Here is a 19,803-nt window from a genome sequence, read left to right as displayed (position 1 = left end):
GTGTCAAGTGTGTAGGTGTCAAACGTTCTGGAGTGTTAGGGGGTGAGATCGATCTGACACCAGAGGACAGGTTCCAGCAGGTGTCCTGTTCTATCCTGGACACCTGGATACCTCGTTCGAAGCCTCAGGATCGGCTGGATAGGGATCAACGACCTCTCACCTGGTCAATAGTCCAGCTAATTACGACTGGTCGGTACCTCAATCTACGATGGTTAACGATGTTGGGATTCGTTCCGTCCCTCTGTTCTTATATCCCAGCTCGTTGTTCTTATATGACCCTTCCCAGTGCTGTATTCCCTGGCCCGGTACCTCGCTCTTACCTGGCCCGGTACCTCGCTCTTACCTGGCCCGGTACCTCGCTCTTACCTGGCCCGGTACCTCGCTCTTACCTGGCCCGGTACCTCGCTCTTACCTGGCCCGGTACCTCGCTCTTACCTGGCCCGGTACCTCGCTCTTACCTGGCCCGGTACCTCGCTCTTACCTGGCCCGGTACCTCGCTCTTACCTGGCCCGGTACCTCGCTCTTACCTGGCCCGGTACCTCGCTCTTACCTGGCCCGGTACCTCGCTCTTACCTGGCCCGGTACCAGCGAGTCCCGGTCGCCTGGTGCGTCAGGGACACCCTCCTTCAAGCTAAGCAAGTGGTGACAAATCTCACTGATAATCAAGGGTCGACAACTCTCCCTGGATGAGACACAGGTAATGAGGTAAATCTGGGTTCCTCACCCACGCTCCTCATACCGCCTCTCTGACACGCACCCTTATAATGCCTCTACCGCCTCTATAATGCCTCTACCGCCTCTCTCTCACACCACTTGGTCCGGGAGACATCTCTCGTCACGCAGGGTGCAGTTGCGCCTCCACAGATCTCCAGTATCATCTTTTGATACTGGTAATGGCTCGAAAGGGCCACCACTTACGGGCTATTCATGCCCGTGCCACCTCTTGGGTGGCTTAATCTTCATCAATCAATCAATCAATCTCTCTCTCATTTCCCAACCACCTTTATTTTCCCTCCCCCGCCAACCTTCTCCCCCACAACTCACACCCGTCGCCACCACCTTCTTCCATCCCCGCCCACACCCGTTCCCGCCCACACCCGTCGCCGCCCACACCCGTCGCCGCCCACACCCGTCCCCACCCACACCCGTCCCCGCCCACACCCGTCGCCGCCCACACCCGTCCCCGCCCACACCCGTCGCCGCCCACACCCGTCCCCGCCCACACCCGTCGCCGCCCACACCCGTCCCCGCCCACACCCGTCGCCGCCCACACCCTTCCCCGCCCACACCCGTCCCCGCCCACATCCGTCCACGCCCACACAATGTGGAGTCACTCAGCTCGCCGCGCCAACGTTGACACCTGGATTATTTTAATGCAAGTTTTTGTTTACATGAGGTAAACACCGGCGCGGCGCTCCGGAAATCGAGGTTGACGTTGGGGTTTGTAAAGACCTACGCCGTCCTTGACAGTGAGACGGGGCGGAGAAACAGCACCGTCCTTGACAGTGACGGGGCGGGGGAAAAGCACCGTCCTTGACAGTGTGACGGGGCGGGGGAGAGCAACAGGGCGGGAGGAATGGCAGAAATGTCTGTCGGGAAGACAGAAAGCACAAGTAAAATTTTACATTTTGCCCCGAAGGGCGAGTTTATTGGCCGGTTTCACAATATCTTTGGTTTTGGCTTTATCTTGGATGGGTGACCGCCTGGACGATACTACATTTAAAAGTTAGAAGTGAGACAAATTTGAAGGTACAAGGGAAGCAAAAGCTTAATGCCTTGAAACTCATCTTTTTTGTAATCGTAAACATTTCAAAAATAGCTGTCGAACTTTGCGTTTTTTTTAATTACGACTTTTTATGGGAGTTTTGGGTAAAATAGGTCTCCAGGCTTTTATGTTTTAATATAGAAAAAAAGTATATATACTGAGAGCGACGCTGCCTGAGTTAAAACATTTTTTTTTTGTGAATTTCCACCTCCAGACGTGGCCGTATATATATATATATATATATATATATATATATATATATATATATATATATATATATATATATATATATATATATATATATATATAACAATGTCAGACCACGGAGGAAAATGAAACAGGAATTTCCTTAAGTACTTTCGTATATTAAATACATCTTCAGAAGGAAATTTTGTCACATTCTTAATCACGTGTTTATTTTCGTGATATACACACACACATAAATATATATATATATATATATATATATATATATATATATATATATATATATATATATATATATATATATATATATATATATATATATATATACATATATATATATATATATATATATATATATATATATTACCGTCTCTCCTACTTGAACAGAATAAAGGAGCTGGTATAGAACCTAGTGAGGTATCGAGTATTCAACCACAGAGGTATTAATAAAGTGCTTTTACAAGCTCAAGTTATAACTACATCATATATTACATAACTGGCGCATTACATAGTAAATCTTGGGTACTGATCCAGTATATCAAGTGTTACAGTATTCATGTAGTACTTACAGAGTTCAACATACATCAGACCAGAGGGTCGCAGGTCAGTCAATGTGGAACATTGTACAATATAATATTCAAAGGAATGCATGTTTTTTTCTTTCAGGAAGTTGACACATTGTGTATTTGACACTTGAGTCTTGAGAATGCTGCCACAAGGCTCTGTATTCCAGGCGTATTCTGGTCACTATAATATATGATATTGTCGAGTTCTTGCTCTATTAGTTCCACATATATATAAATATATATATATATATATATACACATATATATATATATATGTGTATATCACGAAAATAAACACGTGATTAAGAATGTGACAATGTCAGACCACGAAGAAAAAATGAAACAGGAAATTTCCTTAAGTACTTTCGTATATTAAATACCTTGGGACCTTCTGAAGATGTATTTAATATACGAAAGTACTTAAGGAAATTTCCTGTTTCATTTTTCCTTCGTGGTCTGACATTGTCATATATATATATATATATATATATATATATATATATATATATATATATATATATATATATATATATATATATATATATATATATATATATATATCCTCACGGTATTCATCATGTTTACAGGTACACCTTTCAGCTCTTTGTGAAGTAAAAGTTGAAGTGAGAGTGAACTAAACACGTGGTGACGGGAGGGCGGATATAATGGGCGGTTCTTGGAGCCCAACCACTTGGGGTGGACGGTAGAGTGACGGTCTCGTTTCATGCAGATCGGCGTTCAATCCCCGACCATCCAAGTGGTTGGGCACCATTCCTTGCCCCCCCCCCCGTCCCATCCCAAATCCTTATCCTGACCCCTTCCCAGTGTTATATAGCCATAATGGCTTGGCGCTTTCCACTTGATAGTTCCCTCTTGTAGGCGTTGAGTGAGCATGCTACTCAACATGCAATCCGTCCTCCCATACAAAGATCCAAGCTCGTTAATCCAGCCGCCAAACCCCCTGTTTATGAATGAAAAGCTGTTTACACACGACTCACAACTGCTGACGTCCGAACACTTCCGGAACAAGTGCTTCACTCACGTCCTCTGTTCGAACCACAATTCTATGCTTCACCCACGTACTTCAAATACAAATAATCGCCAACAGAACCTAAACACTTAACGTAACCTAAATACGTCTTGAATGAATACGTCTTGGGAGGATGGCCGCTGCTTTAACCAGCCTAGTGTGAGGACGGGTAGTCTGGGGAGGACGGCCGCTGCTTTAACCAACCTAGTGTGAGGACGTGTTGTCTGGGGTGGACGGCCGCTGCTTTAACCAACCTAGTGTGAGGACGGGTTGTCTGGGGAGGTCGGCCGCTGCTTTAACCAGCCTAGTGTGAGGACGGGTAGTCTGGGGAGGACGGCCGCTGCTTTAACCAACCTAGTGTGAGGACGTGTTGTCTGGAGTGGACGGCCGCTGCTTTAACCAGCCTAGTGTGAGGACGGGTTGCAACATGACGGAAGATTCCACGCAGAATATTGCTAGTAGTGTATAATAACTGACACACCGAACATTTTGATCTTGAGCGGTGCGCGGATTGTGTTTTTGGAGGTCTCGCGTAGTGGAGAGACTGAATATTTTTTGGGTTTCCTCGCTACACTGGATAAGGATTTAGGAGTCTGGTCAGGAGGAGACCGTGCGGTGTGTGGAATGTTTTGTGAACCTCGTCAGACGGACCTTGACCCACAGTGTCCATAGTTAGGGATCTCCCTGCAGGTATTGAGCTCGAGCCGTTGCAAGCAAATGTGCCAGGAACGAGTTTACGGAAAATTACACACACAGCAAGAGGGAGGCATGAGAGTGGCAGAACAAGCATGTGTTTACAGATGGTGTGTGTGTGTGAGTACTGTTCCATATGTGAACCGTCTGTTTACAGCTCCATACAGCCTGTTTACAGCTCCATACAGACTGTTTACAGCTCCATACAGCCTGTTTACAGCCTGTGAACAGCCTGTTTACAGCCTGTGAACAGCCTGTTTACAGCTCCATACAGCCTGTTTACAGCCTGTGAACAGCCTGTTTACAGTTTGTGAACAGCCTGTTTACAGCCTGTTTACAGCTCTATACAGTCTGTTTACAGCTCCATACAGCCTGTGAACAGCCTGTTTACAGCTCTATACAGTCTGTTTACAGCTCCATACAGCCTGTTTACAGCTCCATACAGCCTGTTTACAGCTCCATACAGCCTGTGAACAGCTCCATATATGAGACAGGTCTGTTTACCATACATACTCCCCCCCCCCTCCCTCACACCTCCACCAGCCATCCACTCTGGCAAGCCATTCTAACCTGCCAGCCATCCACCTGCTTCTCACCATCACTGCCTCGATCCCTCGACCCGTCCCTCCTGCCTCTATCCACTCTCCCTCCCGTCTCCTACCCGTCCCCACCCCCCCCCTCTCTCCCTCCTCTCTTCTCCTCAACCCCCCCCCCCACCCACCCCCTCCTCGCTCGCTCATTTCCCCGTGAAATTTAAATCTGGTACACTGGGATTAGACCCCTGTGCTAGGCTCTAGTTCTAGGTCCCGCCTCTAACTACTAAACATTATTTACTGGTTAGAGGTTTTTTTACTGGTTTTACGGGGCACTTGGGTTAGAAACCTACGATAGGCGCTAGTTCTCGGGCCCCTAATAATTATTTACCAACTCGGCCTCCAGATGTCTCTGATCCGTCTTGTTGTAGATTATCTGTATCTGTACGGATAATATACAAATATGTATACTTAAGGGGATATATTGGGGTATTCAGATCTTTATACCCATGTGTTCAGCAAGAACACATATGTATAGAGAGAATCCTAGTTCCCTGCTGCTTACGCTTCGACAATAGTGGTAATGTCGTTAAAAACGGCAGACTGTGGATAGTAAGGAAAAGTTGTCATTGATGTGAGAGGAACGTTTCGTGAATATTTTGTACCAGGACACAAGATGGCCATCGACGAATCGCTAGTTCTCTTCAAGGGTCAGCTTGAGTTCAAGTCGTACATCCCATTGAAGCGACATAGGTTAAGGCTGAAATTTTTCGTGATAAGTGATTGTGAAATCGGAATAGTGGTTGATAATATATTCCAGTACCGACGTTGACATTTCCAACTCAAGATCCTCGTGGGGTTTTCAGACGGTGTGGTGAAGACACTGATCAAACCACTGCTGAACAAGGGGAATATCCTGTTCACAGACAATTATTATACCAGGCCCTTGTTAACTGTGTTCCCGCTTGATCATAAGACTGGCATCTGTAAGGCCACACGGGGGAGAAGGGTGAGGTTATCTTGAGATGATCTTGAGATGATTTCGAGACTTTTTAGTGTCCCCGTGGCCCGGTCCTCGACCAGGCCTCCACCCCCAGGAAGCAGCCCGTGACAGCTGACTAACACCCAGGTACCTATTTTACTGCTAGGTAACAGGGGCATAGGGTGAAAGAAACTCTGCCCATTGTTTCTCGCCGTCGCCTGGGATCGAACCCAGGACCACAGGGCCACAAGTCCAGCGTGCTGTCCGCTCGGCCGACCGGCTCCCCCAGGGACGGGAATGCCAATGTGGGTGACTCTCAGCTGAGAACATGAGACAAAATGTTATCAGTGTGTTGGTAAGACAGACAGACGCGAGGTGACTATGATGACAACTGTTCACACAGGTGCATCAGTGGACAGCGAGCAAGTGAACTTTGCAACACAGGGTAGAAAGCATAAACAACTTCATTGTCTCGTGGACTAAAATATGAACATTCGCTTGACAGATGAATGTGATGTGATGGCTGGTGCCGTCAAGTGGATAAAGAAGCCGTTTTTGTTCACTTTGTGGACGTAACAGTGCTGAACTGTTTCAACATTTGTTGGGTGAAATTGGGCAAGAAACCAGTAATCTGAACAGTCAGTCTTGCTCTGCTGTCACAGTTACTGGTGAGATTTGGCCAGGAAGGTGGTGTTGTGATGCGGGCTTGTGTGCCATCAATGCCACACTCACCTCCCGACAGACTTGAGTTACAAAGACGGTTTTGTTACACACAAGTTTGGTTACGTGCCAAGTTCAGGAACACGTGACAAGGATAAATGTTCTTTGGTTATTTGCAAGCATACGCAACGTACAGGAAGCTGAAATCTGGTGTATACAGCACAGAGAGCAGAGTTGCCTTGTATTCCGCTCACAGCTTCAGTGATTATCACACACTCGTGCAGTACTTAGTGTTTATAGTGCTACATGTAGTGATGCTGCATAGTGTGTAAATAAGTTGTAAATTGAACATGTGTTATTGGGACAATGTTAGAGGACACACACCCCGCCAAACACACACCGAAACTACGACGTTGGTATAAAAAAAATTACATTTTTTGTTTAAAAAGAATAATTTCTAAGATTATGGAAAAAAGTTACAAAAAAAAAACTCTGTTAGATCTTTCTCCCCCCCCATGCAAAACGGTGGAGACTGCCAGTTGAAACCAAATATTTTAATGAGTTTAGTTTTCTTTCCATATATTTCACCTTGAGATTCATTCTACTATCATTGGCAGAGATATTGTATTATTTAGATTTGCTGTACTTCTATAAAATTAGGCATTTTCTCTCTGTTTGTATTTAAATTATTTTCGTATGTGAGATATTTTGTGTTTAGACTATTGAAGGGATGGTTGTCAGCCCGGAGGTACACCACCCACTGTGGGCTCAGGTAAACCTGCAATAAGGTTTACTTTCACTCCTCTGGGTAATGAGATGTGATGAGACCAAAATATCAACACTCCGCTACATACACTACAACACTACAAACTCCCTAGTAGCTAAAATGGTTGAACCAGTTCAGTGGGAAGTAGACGAGTTTTTGAGTTCAACCAACTGAACAAGGAATTGGTTATCAGATCTCTAGCCGGTTCTGTACCATGTGGTATACTAGGTATACTGGGTATACTGGGTATACTTGACAACAGAGCCTGGCTGTTCTACATTTCCCACGCCCCAAGATGACTATTTTCCTAAGTGTGCTGTGAGGGCCAGAGGTGACCCCAGTGAGCTAGTTGGTCAGCTAGTTGTGAGATCTAAAGTATAGCACGAAGTCCAAGCCAGTATCGAAACCTCCTACTCGCTGGCCACAGATGAGGAATCGGATGAAGAGTATCTTAACACCGCGTCTGATCCCCTTCCCCGAGCAGCCTTGACCCTCACCGACCGGGTCTGACCCTTCCTCACATCCTCTTCCCGTCATCTATAACCTGTGACTCCTGATGCAACTCCAGACCTCTCATGTTCCCTGTGTTTACGCCTGGCGCCCATTGCCGGGCTAAGCTATCGCCCATGACAACATTCCACAGATGACAGCTGCCGCCTCTCCAAACATTATGGCACACAAAATATATATAGAAATGCCTTGCTCTGAAACTCACAACCCTGACCCAGACATGCTAAGAGCGGCCCACACCCACAGTACTGGTTGTCCACTAGACATGCTAGGAGCAGCCCACATCTACAGTGCTAGTTGTCCACTAGACATGCTAGGAGCGGCCCACACCCACCGCGTTGCCTGTCCACTAGACATGCTAGGAGCGGCCCACACCCACCGCGTTGCCTGCCCACTAGACATGCTAGGAGCGGCCCACACCCACTGCGCTGCCTGTCCACCAGACATACTAGAAGTGTAACTGAGTTCAACTGACACTTCCTTCCCTATTCTCCTACCCACTTTCCCTCCAATTCTCACCTTTTCCGTCTACTTTGTTATAGAGGTCAAACGTCTGCTAGCTAGGCTTGCTGGCACCGGATTTGTCACTTTCGTAATATTATAAAATTAATGGCCACTCATAGCAAACATTAACTGGGCCTACCAGAGGTTCAAGTAGCCTTGTAAGTGGCCAAGACAAGTGGCGCGTTCCGGACTTTGAATAAAGAACCTGGAGTTCTGCTGCACTTCTTCTCTCCTTTGTTTCTCATTTCTTCTAATTCTTTCCTATTCCCTCTTCTCTCACTCGCACGTCCTCGACTTCTCTCCTCTTCCCCCTTCCACTCAGAGGCCAGCGTGACCCCTTGACAGTCCTCTGTTATGAGTAGCATTCATCTATCCCCCTCCTCTCAAGTGGAACGTTGATGAGGTAAAAATTGGATTAATGGAACAAAAATAGATTAATGGGTCGAAATTCTTCAAGGTGGGGTGATCTGGGAGGTGTTATAAGTTATAGATCAGGGCCAGATGGTCAGTGGGACACGACCTATTTACAAATCGACTTGGTTACAAGTTGACCTATTTACAGATCGACTTCGTTACAAGTTGACCTATTTACAAGTCAGCTTGGTTACAAGTTGACCTATTTACAAGTCAACTTGGTTACAAGTTGACCTGTTTACAAATCGACTTGGTTACAAGTTGACCTGTTGACAAATAGACTTGGTTACAAGTTGACCTGTTTACAAGTCGACTTGGTTACAAGTTGACCTGTCCCGTACAAGTCGACCAGTAAACCTGTACACAGGTCCTCAAGGACCTCTTACCAATCGATAAGAGGTCCAAGGTCCAATAAGTCCAAGAGGTCACTCTTCCCCCCCCCCCCCATCGCTGGTGTGTTAGCCCTTGTATAAGCTCAGTTGACATAGCCAGAACTCAGTGTCGGTTGGAGAAGTGTAGTGGAATGAAGTTGTCGGACAGGTGACCCCGATACTTACCACCTGGTCGGCAATAGCAGGATTTGAAGGTAACTGTTTTATGTGTTCCATATGTTGAGGATCAACCTTTGTCAACGAGGGTATTTTAGAGTAGGTTATAATTGAGTTTTATTGATAAATTACTGTGTTAAAGTCTTGCTAATTCAGTTAATTTCCTCATTTTTCTCATTAAAGTGAGCATAGATGATCTTGAGCTTGCTAGTAAGTCCTAATCACAATCGACTTGAGAATGGTCCAGGACGGACCGAAACGTCGTCGTCCCTTCAACTTCTAGTGTGTGGTCTGATCAACATTGAGCTTGCTAGGTTCTTGGCCTTATTCAGTGATTTCTCCAAGTGCTTTATTATCTAATTATCAAGAAGCAGAAAGTAATCATTCCTAGCTGTCACTTTAGCAATTATCAAAGGAGTATCTGGGTCCTTTTATTTCATATTCTTGACCTGCCTCCTTAGGGTCAAGAGGGTATAAAGTACACTAATTATCACATTAATTACCTTCATGAGTGGGGAAGTGGTGTCAAAATTAACATCAAGGTCTTGCATATAATTAGTCTTGTCATAACACTCTGGCAGAAACTTCCCCACACGGTAAGTCAACTCTCCTCTCACCGTGAAATAATTCTGTGGCTTCCACTGCCACAGGAAGCCACTTCCACAGGAATTATTCTAGGTTTTGTTGTCATTCTAGCTAGGGAATTATCCTGATCTTAGTGGTAAGGATAATTATTAATGTTAATATTGATGACAGAGGCTGTCTATCCACTAGACATGGTAGGAGGGCCCCGTGCCCACCCGTACCACTAGACATGGGAGGAGGGACCCGTGCCCACCGTGCCCGACCGTGCGGCTAGATGGGATCACGCTGCCTTTTGTATAAACACCTTCAGAAAATGGTATTATCATATAGAGTGGAGTGTTTGTTCACGTCTGACGCTGAGACGGTCTAAAGGGGTGAGGGGAGAGGGGGAGAGGGAGAGTGGGGGAGAGGGGAGAGGGGTGAGGGGAGAGGGGGAGAGGGAGAGAGGGGGAGAGGGGAGAGAAGAATAGCGGAGAGAGGGGGGAGGGAGGAAATATGAGTAGGGGAGGTAGTGCTCGTGAGGGGATAATAGTTTATGTAGCTAATTAAATTATAATGTGTGTGTGTGTGTGTGTGTGTGTGTGTGTGTGTGTGTGTGTGTGTGTGTGTGTGTGTGTGTGTCATTAATGATGTAGCACAGAGCTGTCAACACTCAAGGTGATTAAGTGATTATAAATTATTATATATATATATATATATATATATATATATATATATATATATATATATATATATATATATATATATATATGTATAATAATAATTTATAATTACTTAATCACCTTGACAAGTGATGATAGCTCTGTGTCACATCATTAATGACACACACACACACACACACACACACACACACACACACACACACACACACACACACACACACACACACACACACACACACACACACGCTGGCTAGCTGCATACATACAAACGATCACCGGTAAACAGAATACAGGGCAATCAAGTCCTTATAAATAGAGTAATATAAAATAAAAATATTTTAGGAATATTTAAATCCGAAATATATATACGAATCAAAGCAACAGAGAAACAATATGGTGAGAATGAAGATATGATTTAGTAGTTAGGGCTTAGTGTATGCGCAGAGAATTGGTATACTCTAGGTTATAACACTCACCCATCATTTGTTCATCCATCACTTACTCACCCTTCCCATCCTCTCCCTTACCCAGTTGGAATGGTCGGAAAAACGACGGCTTTGCTACTTGCAGGATTGGTATTCGATCCCCCCAGCGGTTCAGGTGATCGGGTATTGATACTGTACATTTGTAAGATAATCCTTATTTGACTGTTTCCACTTCAGACAGTTAAGTCCCAAGGGCGTCTGGGTGTTAGTGACAGGATGAGCTACACAACGGGTTTTATTCTTAATGGGAGGTGGGAGGGGGAGAAGGGTGATGCTCATACTTCCATGGGGGGGGATATGTTGACTCACAGGATGAGTGCCGCTGCCGAATAAACTAGCCCTCCGCGGCAAAAAAATTCAACCCGTCCTCATATCCCAACTTCTTGTTCGACATATCCCCCCCCATTCTCGTGTCGTGTAGTCCCAGCATGACTACATGACACTGGCTTAGCATTTTCTCATCATTAATGTCTTTATCTCTCTCTTCCCCCTCCCAGCAGCCGTGTCCTTCGACCCCAAGAAGCTGGAGTCGTCGTCTCAGGTTTGGTCTGGATACCCTCATATCCTCTCCCCAAGCTTCGAGGACACGCCTCAGAACGTGACGGCGCTGGCAGGCGACTCTGCCTTTCTTCCCTGCACCGTATCTCACCTGGGTGACCGATCCGTGAGTACTGACCACCACCTTCCTCGCCTCACTTTTGCTCTGACCTCACCGTGGGCATAGGGTGAGGAGGACAAGGGGAAAATTGGTTGCTCTGAAGTCTACGTGAAGGACGATTTAATGTGTTGAAGTGGAACTGGGCACGAGGGTGAACTAGACTATTCCTGGAGGAGGGACTGGGTCTTGATTCGGTCTTAAAAGGAGGACTAACTCTTGGTTTATCCCTGGTTTGCCCGAAACGCTATGAGTACTAGTGGATTTAGGTATTGTATGTACTAGCTCTATCTTTTAAATTCCAACATTATGTTTGTAACTCATCTTCAATGCATGTACTTTTACCTAAATAAAAAATCTATCTATCTTTAGAGGAGAAACTGGATTATATCATACGGTCTCTGAAGAAACAGATGAGGAGTCCCACTAACGTGGCTGAAATATATTGACCAAACCACACACTAGAAAGTAAAGGGACGACGACGTTTAGGTCCGTCCTGGACCATTCTCAAGTCGATTGTGAAGAAGAGTATGAGAATGGGAAGACCTCTTAACAGAAGAGCTCTTACTTCCTCCAAGTGCAGCTATGAGGAAACAGCGGCGCTATAAAAGGCAGCAGTTCGAGGAGGGACAAAGATGGGTAACTCTTGTAACACTGATCAACCAACCATAAGGCAGCGTCTGGGATGCTCTCGGACGTAGGTTCGAATCCTCGTCACGACCCCTTGTGGATTTGTTCATCAACCATCATATTACCGATCCCTCGGTTGAACGTTGCTGGAGCCGTGGAAGTCAACCGAGTCTCTCTCCGGAGTAATGAAGCGGGAACACCACGGGGCAGAGTCTCTCTCCGGAGTAATGAAGCGGGAACACCAGGGGGCAGAGTCTCTCTCCGGAGTAATGAAGCGGGAACACCAGGGGGCAGAGTCTCTCTCCGGAGTAATGAAGCGGGAACACCAGGGGGCAGAGTCTCTCTCCGGAGTAATGAAGCGGGAACACCAGGGGGCAGAGTCTCTCTCCGGAGTAATGAAGCGGGAACACCAGGGGGCAGAGTCTCTCTCCGGAGTAATGAAGCGGGAACACCAGGGGGCAGAGTCTCTCTCCGGAGTAATGAAGCGGGAACACCAGGGGGCAGAGTCTCTCTCCGGAGTAATGAAGCGGGAACACCACGGGGCAGAGTCTCTCTCCGGAGTAATGAAGCGGGAACACCACGGGGCAGAGTCTCTCTCCGGAGTAATGAAGCGGGAACACCAGGGGGCAGAGTCTCTCTCCGGAGTAATGAAGCGGGAACACCAGGGGGCAGAGTCTCTCTCCGGAGTAATGAAGCGGGAACACCAGGGGGCAGAGTCTCTCTCCGGAGTAATGAAGCGGGAACACCACGGGGCAGAGTCTCTCTCCGGAGTAATGAAGCGGGAACACCAGGGGGCAGAGTCTCTCTCCGGAGTAATGAAGCGGGAACACCAGGGGGCAGAGTCTCTCTCCGGAGTAATGAAGCGGGAACACCAGGGGGCAGAGTCTCTCTCCGGAGTAATGAAGCGGGAACACCAGGGGGCAGAGTCTCTCTCCGGAGTAATGAAGCGCGAACACCAGGGGGCAGAGTCTCTCTCCGGAGTAAGGAAGCGGGAACACCACGGGGCAGAGTCTCTCTCCGGAGTAAGGAAGCGGGAACACCAGGGGGCAGAGTCTCTCTCCGGAGTAATGAAGCGGGAACACCAGGGGGCAGAGTCTCTCTCCGGAGTAAGGAAGCGGGAACACTAGGGGCAGAGTCTCTCTCCGGAGTAATGAAGCGGGAACACCAGGGGGCAGAGTCTCTCTCCGGAGTAATGAAGCGGGAACACCACGGGGCAGAGTCTCTCTCCGGAGTAATGAAGCGGGAACACCAGGGGGCAGAGTCTCTCTCCGGAGTAATGAAGCGGGAACACCACGGGGCAGAGTCTCTCTCCGGAGTAATGAAGCGGGAACACCAGGGGGCAGAGTCTCTCTCCGGAGTAATGAAGCGGGAACACCAGGGGGCAGAGTCTCTCTCCGGAGTAATGAAGCGGGAACACCAGGGGGCAGAGTCTCTCTCCGGAGTAATGAAGCGGGAACACCAGGGGGCAGAGTCTCTCTCCGGAGTAATGAAGCGGGAACACCAGGGGGCAGAGTCTCTCTCCGGAGTAATGAAGCGGGAACACCAGGGGGCAGAGTCTCTCTCCGGAGTAATGAAGCGGGAACACCAGGGGGCAGAGTCTCTCTCCGGAGTAATGAAGCGGGAACACCAGGGGGCAGAGATGCTCGAAAGGAAATGAAATAAATCAGGAGGGGAAGGGAAGGGAACTATCAGGAGAAAGTCCCAAGCCATTACGACTATATAGCACTAGGAAGGGGTCAGGATAAGGATTTGGGATGGGACGAGGGGAGGGGGGGGGAAGGAATGGTGGAGCAGGCGTGTGGAGGCTGAGGGAACGAAGGAGAAGACCTTAGGTTCACAAGCTTCTGTATTCATACAGAAGCTGAACATACGGTTTTAGAGAGGACTTAGCTTAATTGGTTTATTATGGACCCCATAACCACGCTGCACGCGGTGGCGGAAGTGCTGGAGTCTCATAATGGGTTCAGGAACTGGACCCAAATTTTGTTTGTCAAGCAATTTACATTTGTTACGAACTAGCCAGACATATTTTGTATATTTGTATTTGCTTTAAGGAACGAGGGGAAAGGTTCTGGGGTATAGAAACCTCGCCTTCTATGCCCCAGAAGTTCTCACGATTTGAAAAAGCATCAAGTTTGAAGTGGCATTACACCACCAGAAGCCTACGGACCTAAACCCCTACCTCGCCTATCGAGACCTATATTTATTATTCCCACTTACGTCAACACTGAAGCTCTCTCAATGGTATTAGAGTAATCGTGACGAGTTGGACGAAAGTATTAAAGTAATGGTGCAGTAAGTTGAATGGCAGGTTACGTGGGCCGGAGGTGATGCTCCCTCAACATATCAGAACAGTACGAAAACACAGAGCTGTTAAGTCCTTAACCCCCCCCCCTTTTCATTCTTAACCCCATCCCCCCTATCCTTACCCCCCTACCCCCTATCCTTACCGTTTAATCATCCGAGGGCTAGCTAGAGAACACCCTCGCCGGACGGAACCCACCAGTTGCAATAGTGTATTTTTACAGTGTATGTTTATTTACGCTACCGGTATTGTATTTATAAACACAATAAAAGTATTCTCTCTCTCTCCCCTCGTCACCGAGGGGAGAGAGTGAGAGCATTATGTATCTTGGAGATGTTTAAGTAAGATGTTCTGAGATATGCTAAGGTGGTGCCACTGCCGAGAATGGCAATGGATATGTCTGTCTGTGTTTCTGTCGATTTTAATGCCTTTCTCAAACGCAGATACACTCGGTTTCTATCACCTGATATCACTGTTCACCTAGCAGGAGTTGGACAGTTGTTACGGGGCTGAATCCTGGGGATGTGGGTGTGAGAAAAATATATGTAGCAAATGAAAGAGAAGGATGGGCAGACTGCATATTTTTGGATTGCCAGAAAGCCTTTGATACAGAACCCACAAACAAGACGAGTGCATAAATTGGAGATGCAGGCAGGAGTTCCAGGGAAGTTCCAGGAGTGCAGGCAGGAGTGACAGGGAAGCGCTCCAGTGGCTAAGGGAGTACCTAAGCAACAGCAGAAAGCGAGTTACTGGAAGGGGTGACGTCTCAGACTGGCAAGATGTCACTAGTGGAGTCCCACGGGGTTCAGTCTATGGACCTGTCCTGTTTCTCACATGTAAATTAACTTACAGAGGGAATAGAGTTACTCCTCTCAGTGTTACCTGATTTTGCAAAAGTTATGACAAGGATTAAGACAGAGGAAGACAGCAAGAGGCTACAAACTAAATGAATGGTCCAACAAATGGCTCCATGAATTTAACTCGTGTGCATGCAAATTAATTAAATTTGGCGTAGAGAGCAGGAAGCTAGACGCAAAGCACCAAATGGCAGATAAAATCCTTCTGGAATAAGCTAAAAAAGATCTGAGGGTCGATTTCACACCAAACTTGTTTCCTGACGCCCACATAAAATGGAAATCTTCAACGGGAGGTATTAAGTTAGCCAACATAAGAACTGGCTTTAAAAATAACAAATTTATGCAAGAATCATTCATAGCGTTATATACTACATATGTCAGACCAATCCTGGATAATGCGGCTCCTGCGTGGAGTCCATATCAAGCCAAGCACAAAGAGAAGTTAGATAAATTTCAGAGGTATGCCACGAGACTAGTACCGGAGGTGATAGAGATGAATAACGAGGAAAGGTGACAATAGGAATTATTGAACGATGGAAGACAAATATAGTTCAGAGACACACGATTACCATATACAAAATTTTCAGGGGAATTGAAAGGGAGATAAGACAGATTATTTAACACGGGTGGTAGTCGAACAAGGCTCATAGGTGGAAACTAAGTACCCAAATGAGCCATAGAGACACTAGAATGTTTTCGGTGTCAGAGTAGTTAACAAACAGAATGACACAAGGTAGTGGTGGAGACAGACTGCATACTCAGATTTAATTGTACCTATGATAGAGACCAATGGGCTCAGATTTTTTGTACGCCACTTGATTGGCAGTTGAGAGGCGGGACCAAAGAGCCAGAGCTCGTTGTGAGTGCTAGCAGCAAGCACCACCAGGTGTGAACACAAACCCGCCGTCCCAACCTCACTCAATCACTTTCAACAGCAATTTACATCCTTCACATTATATAAATAAAAACTTTGACTCCACTTAATCTCCATTGCACCGTGAAATCTAACTTGGAGAGCATGAAGAAAAATGCATAATATATAAGTGTGAGAGGTTGTAAGGTACATTGCCTGTGGTTTATAGAGGTACAGTTTGTCTAAGATGACAGATGGCGCGCCCGTCAACCACCGCTCTAAGACGGCTGAAAGCTTCTGGGGCGATCTTATCGTCAGTATTTTTGAGAGATTGGAAGAGCTGGCTGAGAGGGAGAGAACTGAGAGAAGGGACGATCAGGGGAGCCGGAGGGGAGGAGACATGAGGTATGAGATAATCATGAGGAAAGAGAAACATGGAGACAGGTTGCGTGAGTGCCATGTAGAGACTCACCTTGTTATATGGGCAAGAACACGAGGGAGAAGACCCCAGAATCAAGACAGAAAAAATATGGAGGAGGGAATCAGAGACAATCCAGATCCGTAACTTGGAAATAGGAGAATTCAGTACCTTTGGGAGTGGGTTGCAAAGGCACGGAACCTTACATAACGAACAGAAGCAAGAAACCTCATATAAAGAATAAAGGAATAGTGAAGATTACGTGCTAATTTTGGGTCCCATGCGCCTGAAATGTTAAAATTGTTCTGTTTGCCGGAACTTTGTTGACTGATTCGTTAAGATGAAAATGAATGAATATGGGCTTTTTTTCGTTTTATTTCTTAAGGTTTTATAAAGAAGAAATGAAAGGTACTCTGTTGTAGAAGAAACCTGTGTTGACCAGACCACACACACTAGAAGGTGAAGGGACGACGACGTTTCGGTCCGTCCTGGACCATTCTCAAGTCGATAGAATTAAGTAGAACCGACTTGAGAATGGTCCAGGACGGACCGAAACATCATCGTCCCTTCACCTTCTAGTGTGTGGTCTGGTCAACATACTTTAGCCACGTTATTGTGACTCATCGCCTGCACAAGAAATCCGTGATTTACATGATAATTTGTATGGTGTCACTGCAAGCAATCATTAACAGCAAAGAAATCAACTAAAGCTCTCATTTTCATGCACAAAATGTTCCGAGATGTTTGTATGGTATACAACAGCAAACTGCATGATTTATTTTAGGGAATATACGTGCAAATTGGCGACGATTACATACAGTGCAAGTGACTAAGTTCTAAGCCAACTTCCAAGATATTCTATGAGTATAATTGATATATTCTAAATGAGAATGCTGCATGGGGTGCCTCCATTGATCCTAACGATGGGATATCACATGAAAACAGAAGCATGAAGGTGTTGGAAGGACTTGTCGGCAGTACAGTCAAAAACCACTCGATTGATTCTTCGTAATAGCCCCTGACCTTTCTAGGCTGGTCAAGGAATGTGCACAAGTCAATGGCATTTGTGGAGTTGAAATTGGTCATCATTTGGGGAAATGGGTCATCAAAACCATAAATGGGTCATCATTTGGGGTGGTATGTCACTGGTCAATACCAAACGAAAGACTTCAAAGATGAAGACTTGAAAGAACTTTGCTGATGTCTTTGTTGACATTCTGACTGACGCAACAGCTGGCTATGAAGTCTGACTGATCTTTGATCAATTTATGCAAGGATCATTGAGAGAGAAGATGAGAGGAAAGCGCACACGAGGTGATGAGATTCATTATTATATACATGACAGCACAATTTTAACAGAGTAAATGTTCGAGAGTTGCTGTATTCCATGTCCATAGCACAGGGTTGTAGGGAACAACCGGACAGAGACAGACAGACAGACAGATTGGGTGTGAAGAAGGGGTAAGAAGATAAGAGAGGAGAAGCAGCTTACTTCTACCTACTGCCATAATCTCCGAGGGACCTCTGGCACTAATGGTGTCAGAGAAATGTAATTTCCTACTTGTCACTTCATTTCTTTCTTTGTGTGTGTGTGTGTGTGTGTGTTCTAAGTGCCTGTTGCATGTGTGCTAACTTACCAGTGTACGGAGAGCGAGATCAGGCTCTTGAGACCCGACTCCTGACCATTGGTGACTGGTACTTTTAATTCTTTGGAAGCCGTTGATGGAGGCGAAATACAGTGATCTGAATGCATCCTCGTCAGAGTTGCTGAAGGTGGTCCTGACGGGCGCCTGCCCCATGTGTGACGCTCACATTGTTAGTTTTGTGTGTGTGTGTGTGTGTGTGTGTGTGTGTGTGTGTGTGTGTGTGTGTGTATGTGTGTATGTGTGTGTGTGTGTGTGTGTGTGTGTGTGTGTGTGCTTACGCTTTTTATAGTGCCGTAAAGCTCGGGCGAACACGGCGTCCATCTTAAGGCTACGGAGTGGTGCTGAATACCAGAATGGGGTGTACTGCTGGTGGGGGAGAGGTGTGGTACCCATAGTGGGGGTGCAAGGGTGTGGTGGTACGTGTTAACACGTCACGTATCACGTGTCGTGGACCGTGTCAACGCGTCAAGTGTCATGTGTGGTTTTCAGTGTTTACAAATCAGGTGTCAGTAAGTGGTAAGAGAGACCAAGAAAAGCCTTTATTTTGAAGATTGTTATGCCTCGCCTTTACAAACAAATTGTAATCTTCTGTTAAATCTAAACTTGGTGTTACTTCTGCCTCGACGGAATGAATTACATGACGACCTAAGAAACTTGTCGTGGGACCGACTGACAGATGCGAAGAAAAGCTGTTTTAAGCTTATCTGCTGGGTTTAAAGATGCCACAGTCTTATCTTAATCTTAGCATTACCTTGCCTGCAAGACATATGGTATACAAACTGATTTTCTAACAATAGAATATATAAACTCTATATCCCGTTCTTGACTATATCTCCCGGACATATGCAGTGGAGTTTCTTGCTGTTGTCATATTAAAGTATATAATTAACATCTGAAGCTATAAAACAAAGGATGATAATGTTGTGTTCTAGCAGAGATAAAACTAGTAAAAACAGATCAATAAAAAAAATCCACACAAATACCAGCCTTGATTATTCAATAAACCTCCTCAATAAATAAAGAACGTAGCAAATAAAGATAATTGTCTGGTGCATATAATCCCAGCATCCCTGGAGCTCCCACGCCTGGCATCTCGGCTTAGCATCGTCTTAATACCACTTCCATTTAATGTCTGTGATGATAATCCAATGTTACAGCCCTGCATTACCCAAGGCCTGGCGCGCTGTCTGCTGGTCTTGGAGCCTCTGTACTCCTCTGGCAAGTCTACTGAAAGGTCACATGTGCCGTGGACCTTTATAAGGCAAACCCCCTTTGTAATATATGCACATATTTATTTTGACCAGACCACACACTAGGAAAGTGAAGGGACGACGACGATACGGTCCGTCCTGGATCATTCTCAAGTCGATTATCCAGTCTTTCGATTCTCACAATCGACTTGAGAATGGTCCAGGACGGATCGAAACGTCGTCGTCCCTTCACTTTCTAGTGTGTGTGGTTTGGTCAACATATTTCAGCCACGTTATTGTGACTCCTCGTCTGCATATATTTATTGCTTCGCTACCGC

General features: G+C 46.1%; 1 protein-coding gene and 1 long non-coding RNA gene across 6 annotated transcripts in view; one reads left to right on the top strand and one right to left on the bottom strand.

The window, feature by feature from the left end:
- The window catches only part of LOC123766552 (zwei Ig domain protein zig-8), a 176,493-nt gene that overhangs the window by 126,432 nt on the left and 30,258 nt on the right, over positions 1 to 19,803 (top strand). For 4 of the 5 annotated variants that reach the window (XM_045755801.2, XM_045755802.2, XM_045755800.2 and 1 more), the window contains exon 2: positions 11,408 to 11,574. In XM_045755801.2, the coding sequence (XP_045611757.1) occupies positions 11,408 to 11,574 (167 nt within the window). The remainder of the gene's footprint in view (positions 1 to 11,407; positions 11,575 to 19,803) is intronic. The other variant, XM_045755799.2, reaches the window with a different exon arrangement.
- Positions 1 to 19,803, bottom strand: part of LOC123766553 (uncharacterized) — a 287,226-nt gene that overhangs the window by 237,221 nt on the left and 30,202 nt on the right. The window lies entirely within an intron of this gene.

The sequence above is a fragment of the Procambarus clarkii genome, chromosome 62, assembly GCF_040958095.1.
Source record: "Procambarus clarkii isolate CNS0578487 chromosome 62, FALCON_Pclarkii_2.0, whole genome shotgun sequence".
Classification (NCBI taxonomy): domain Eukaryota; kingdom Metazoa; phylum Arthropoda; class Malacostraca; order Decapoda; family Cambaridae; genus Procambarus; species Procambarus clarkii.
Note: the sequence above shows the minus strand (reverse complement) of the source record. Positions and strands in the feature narration are given on the sequence as shown.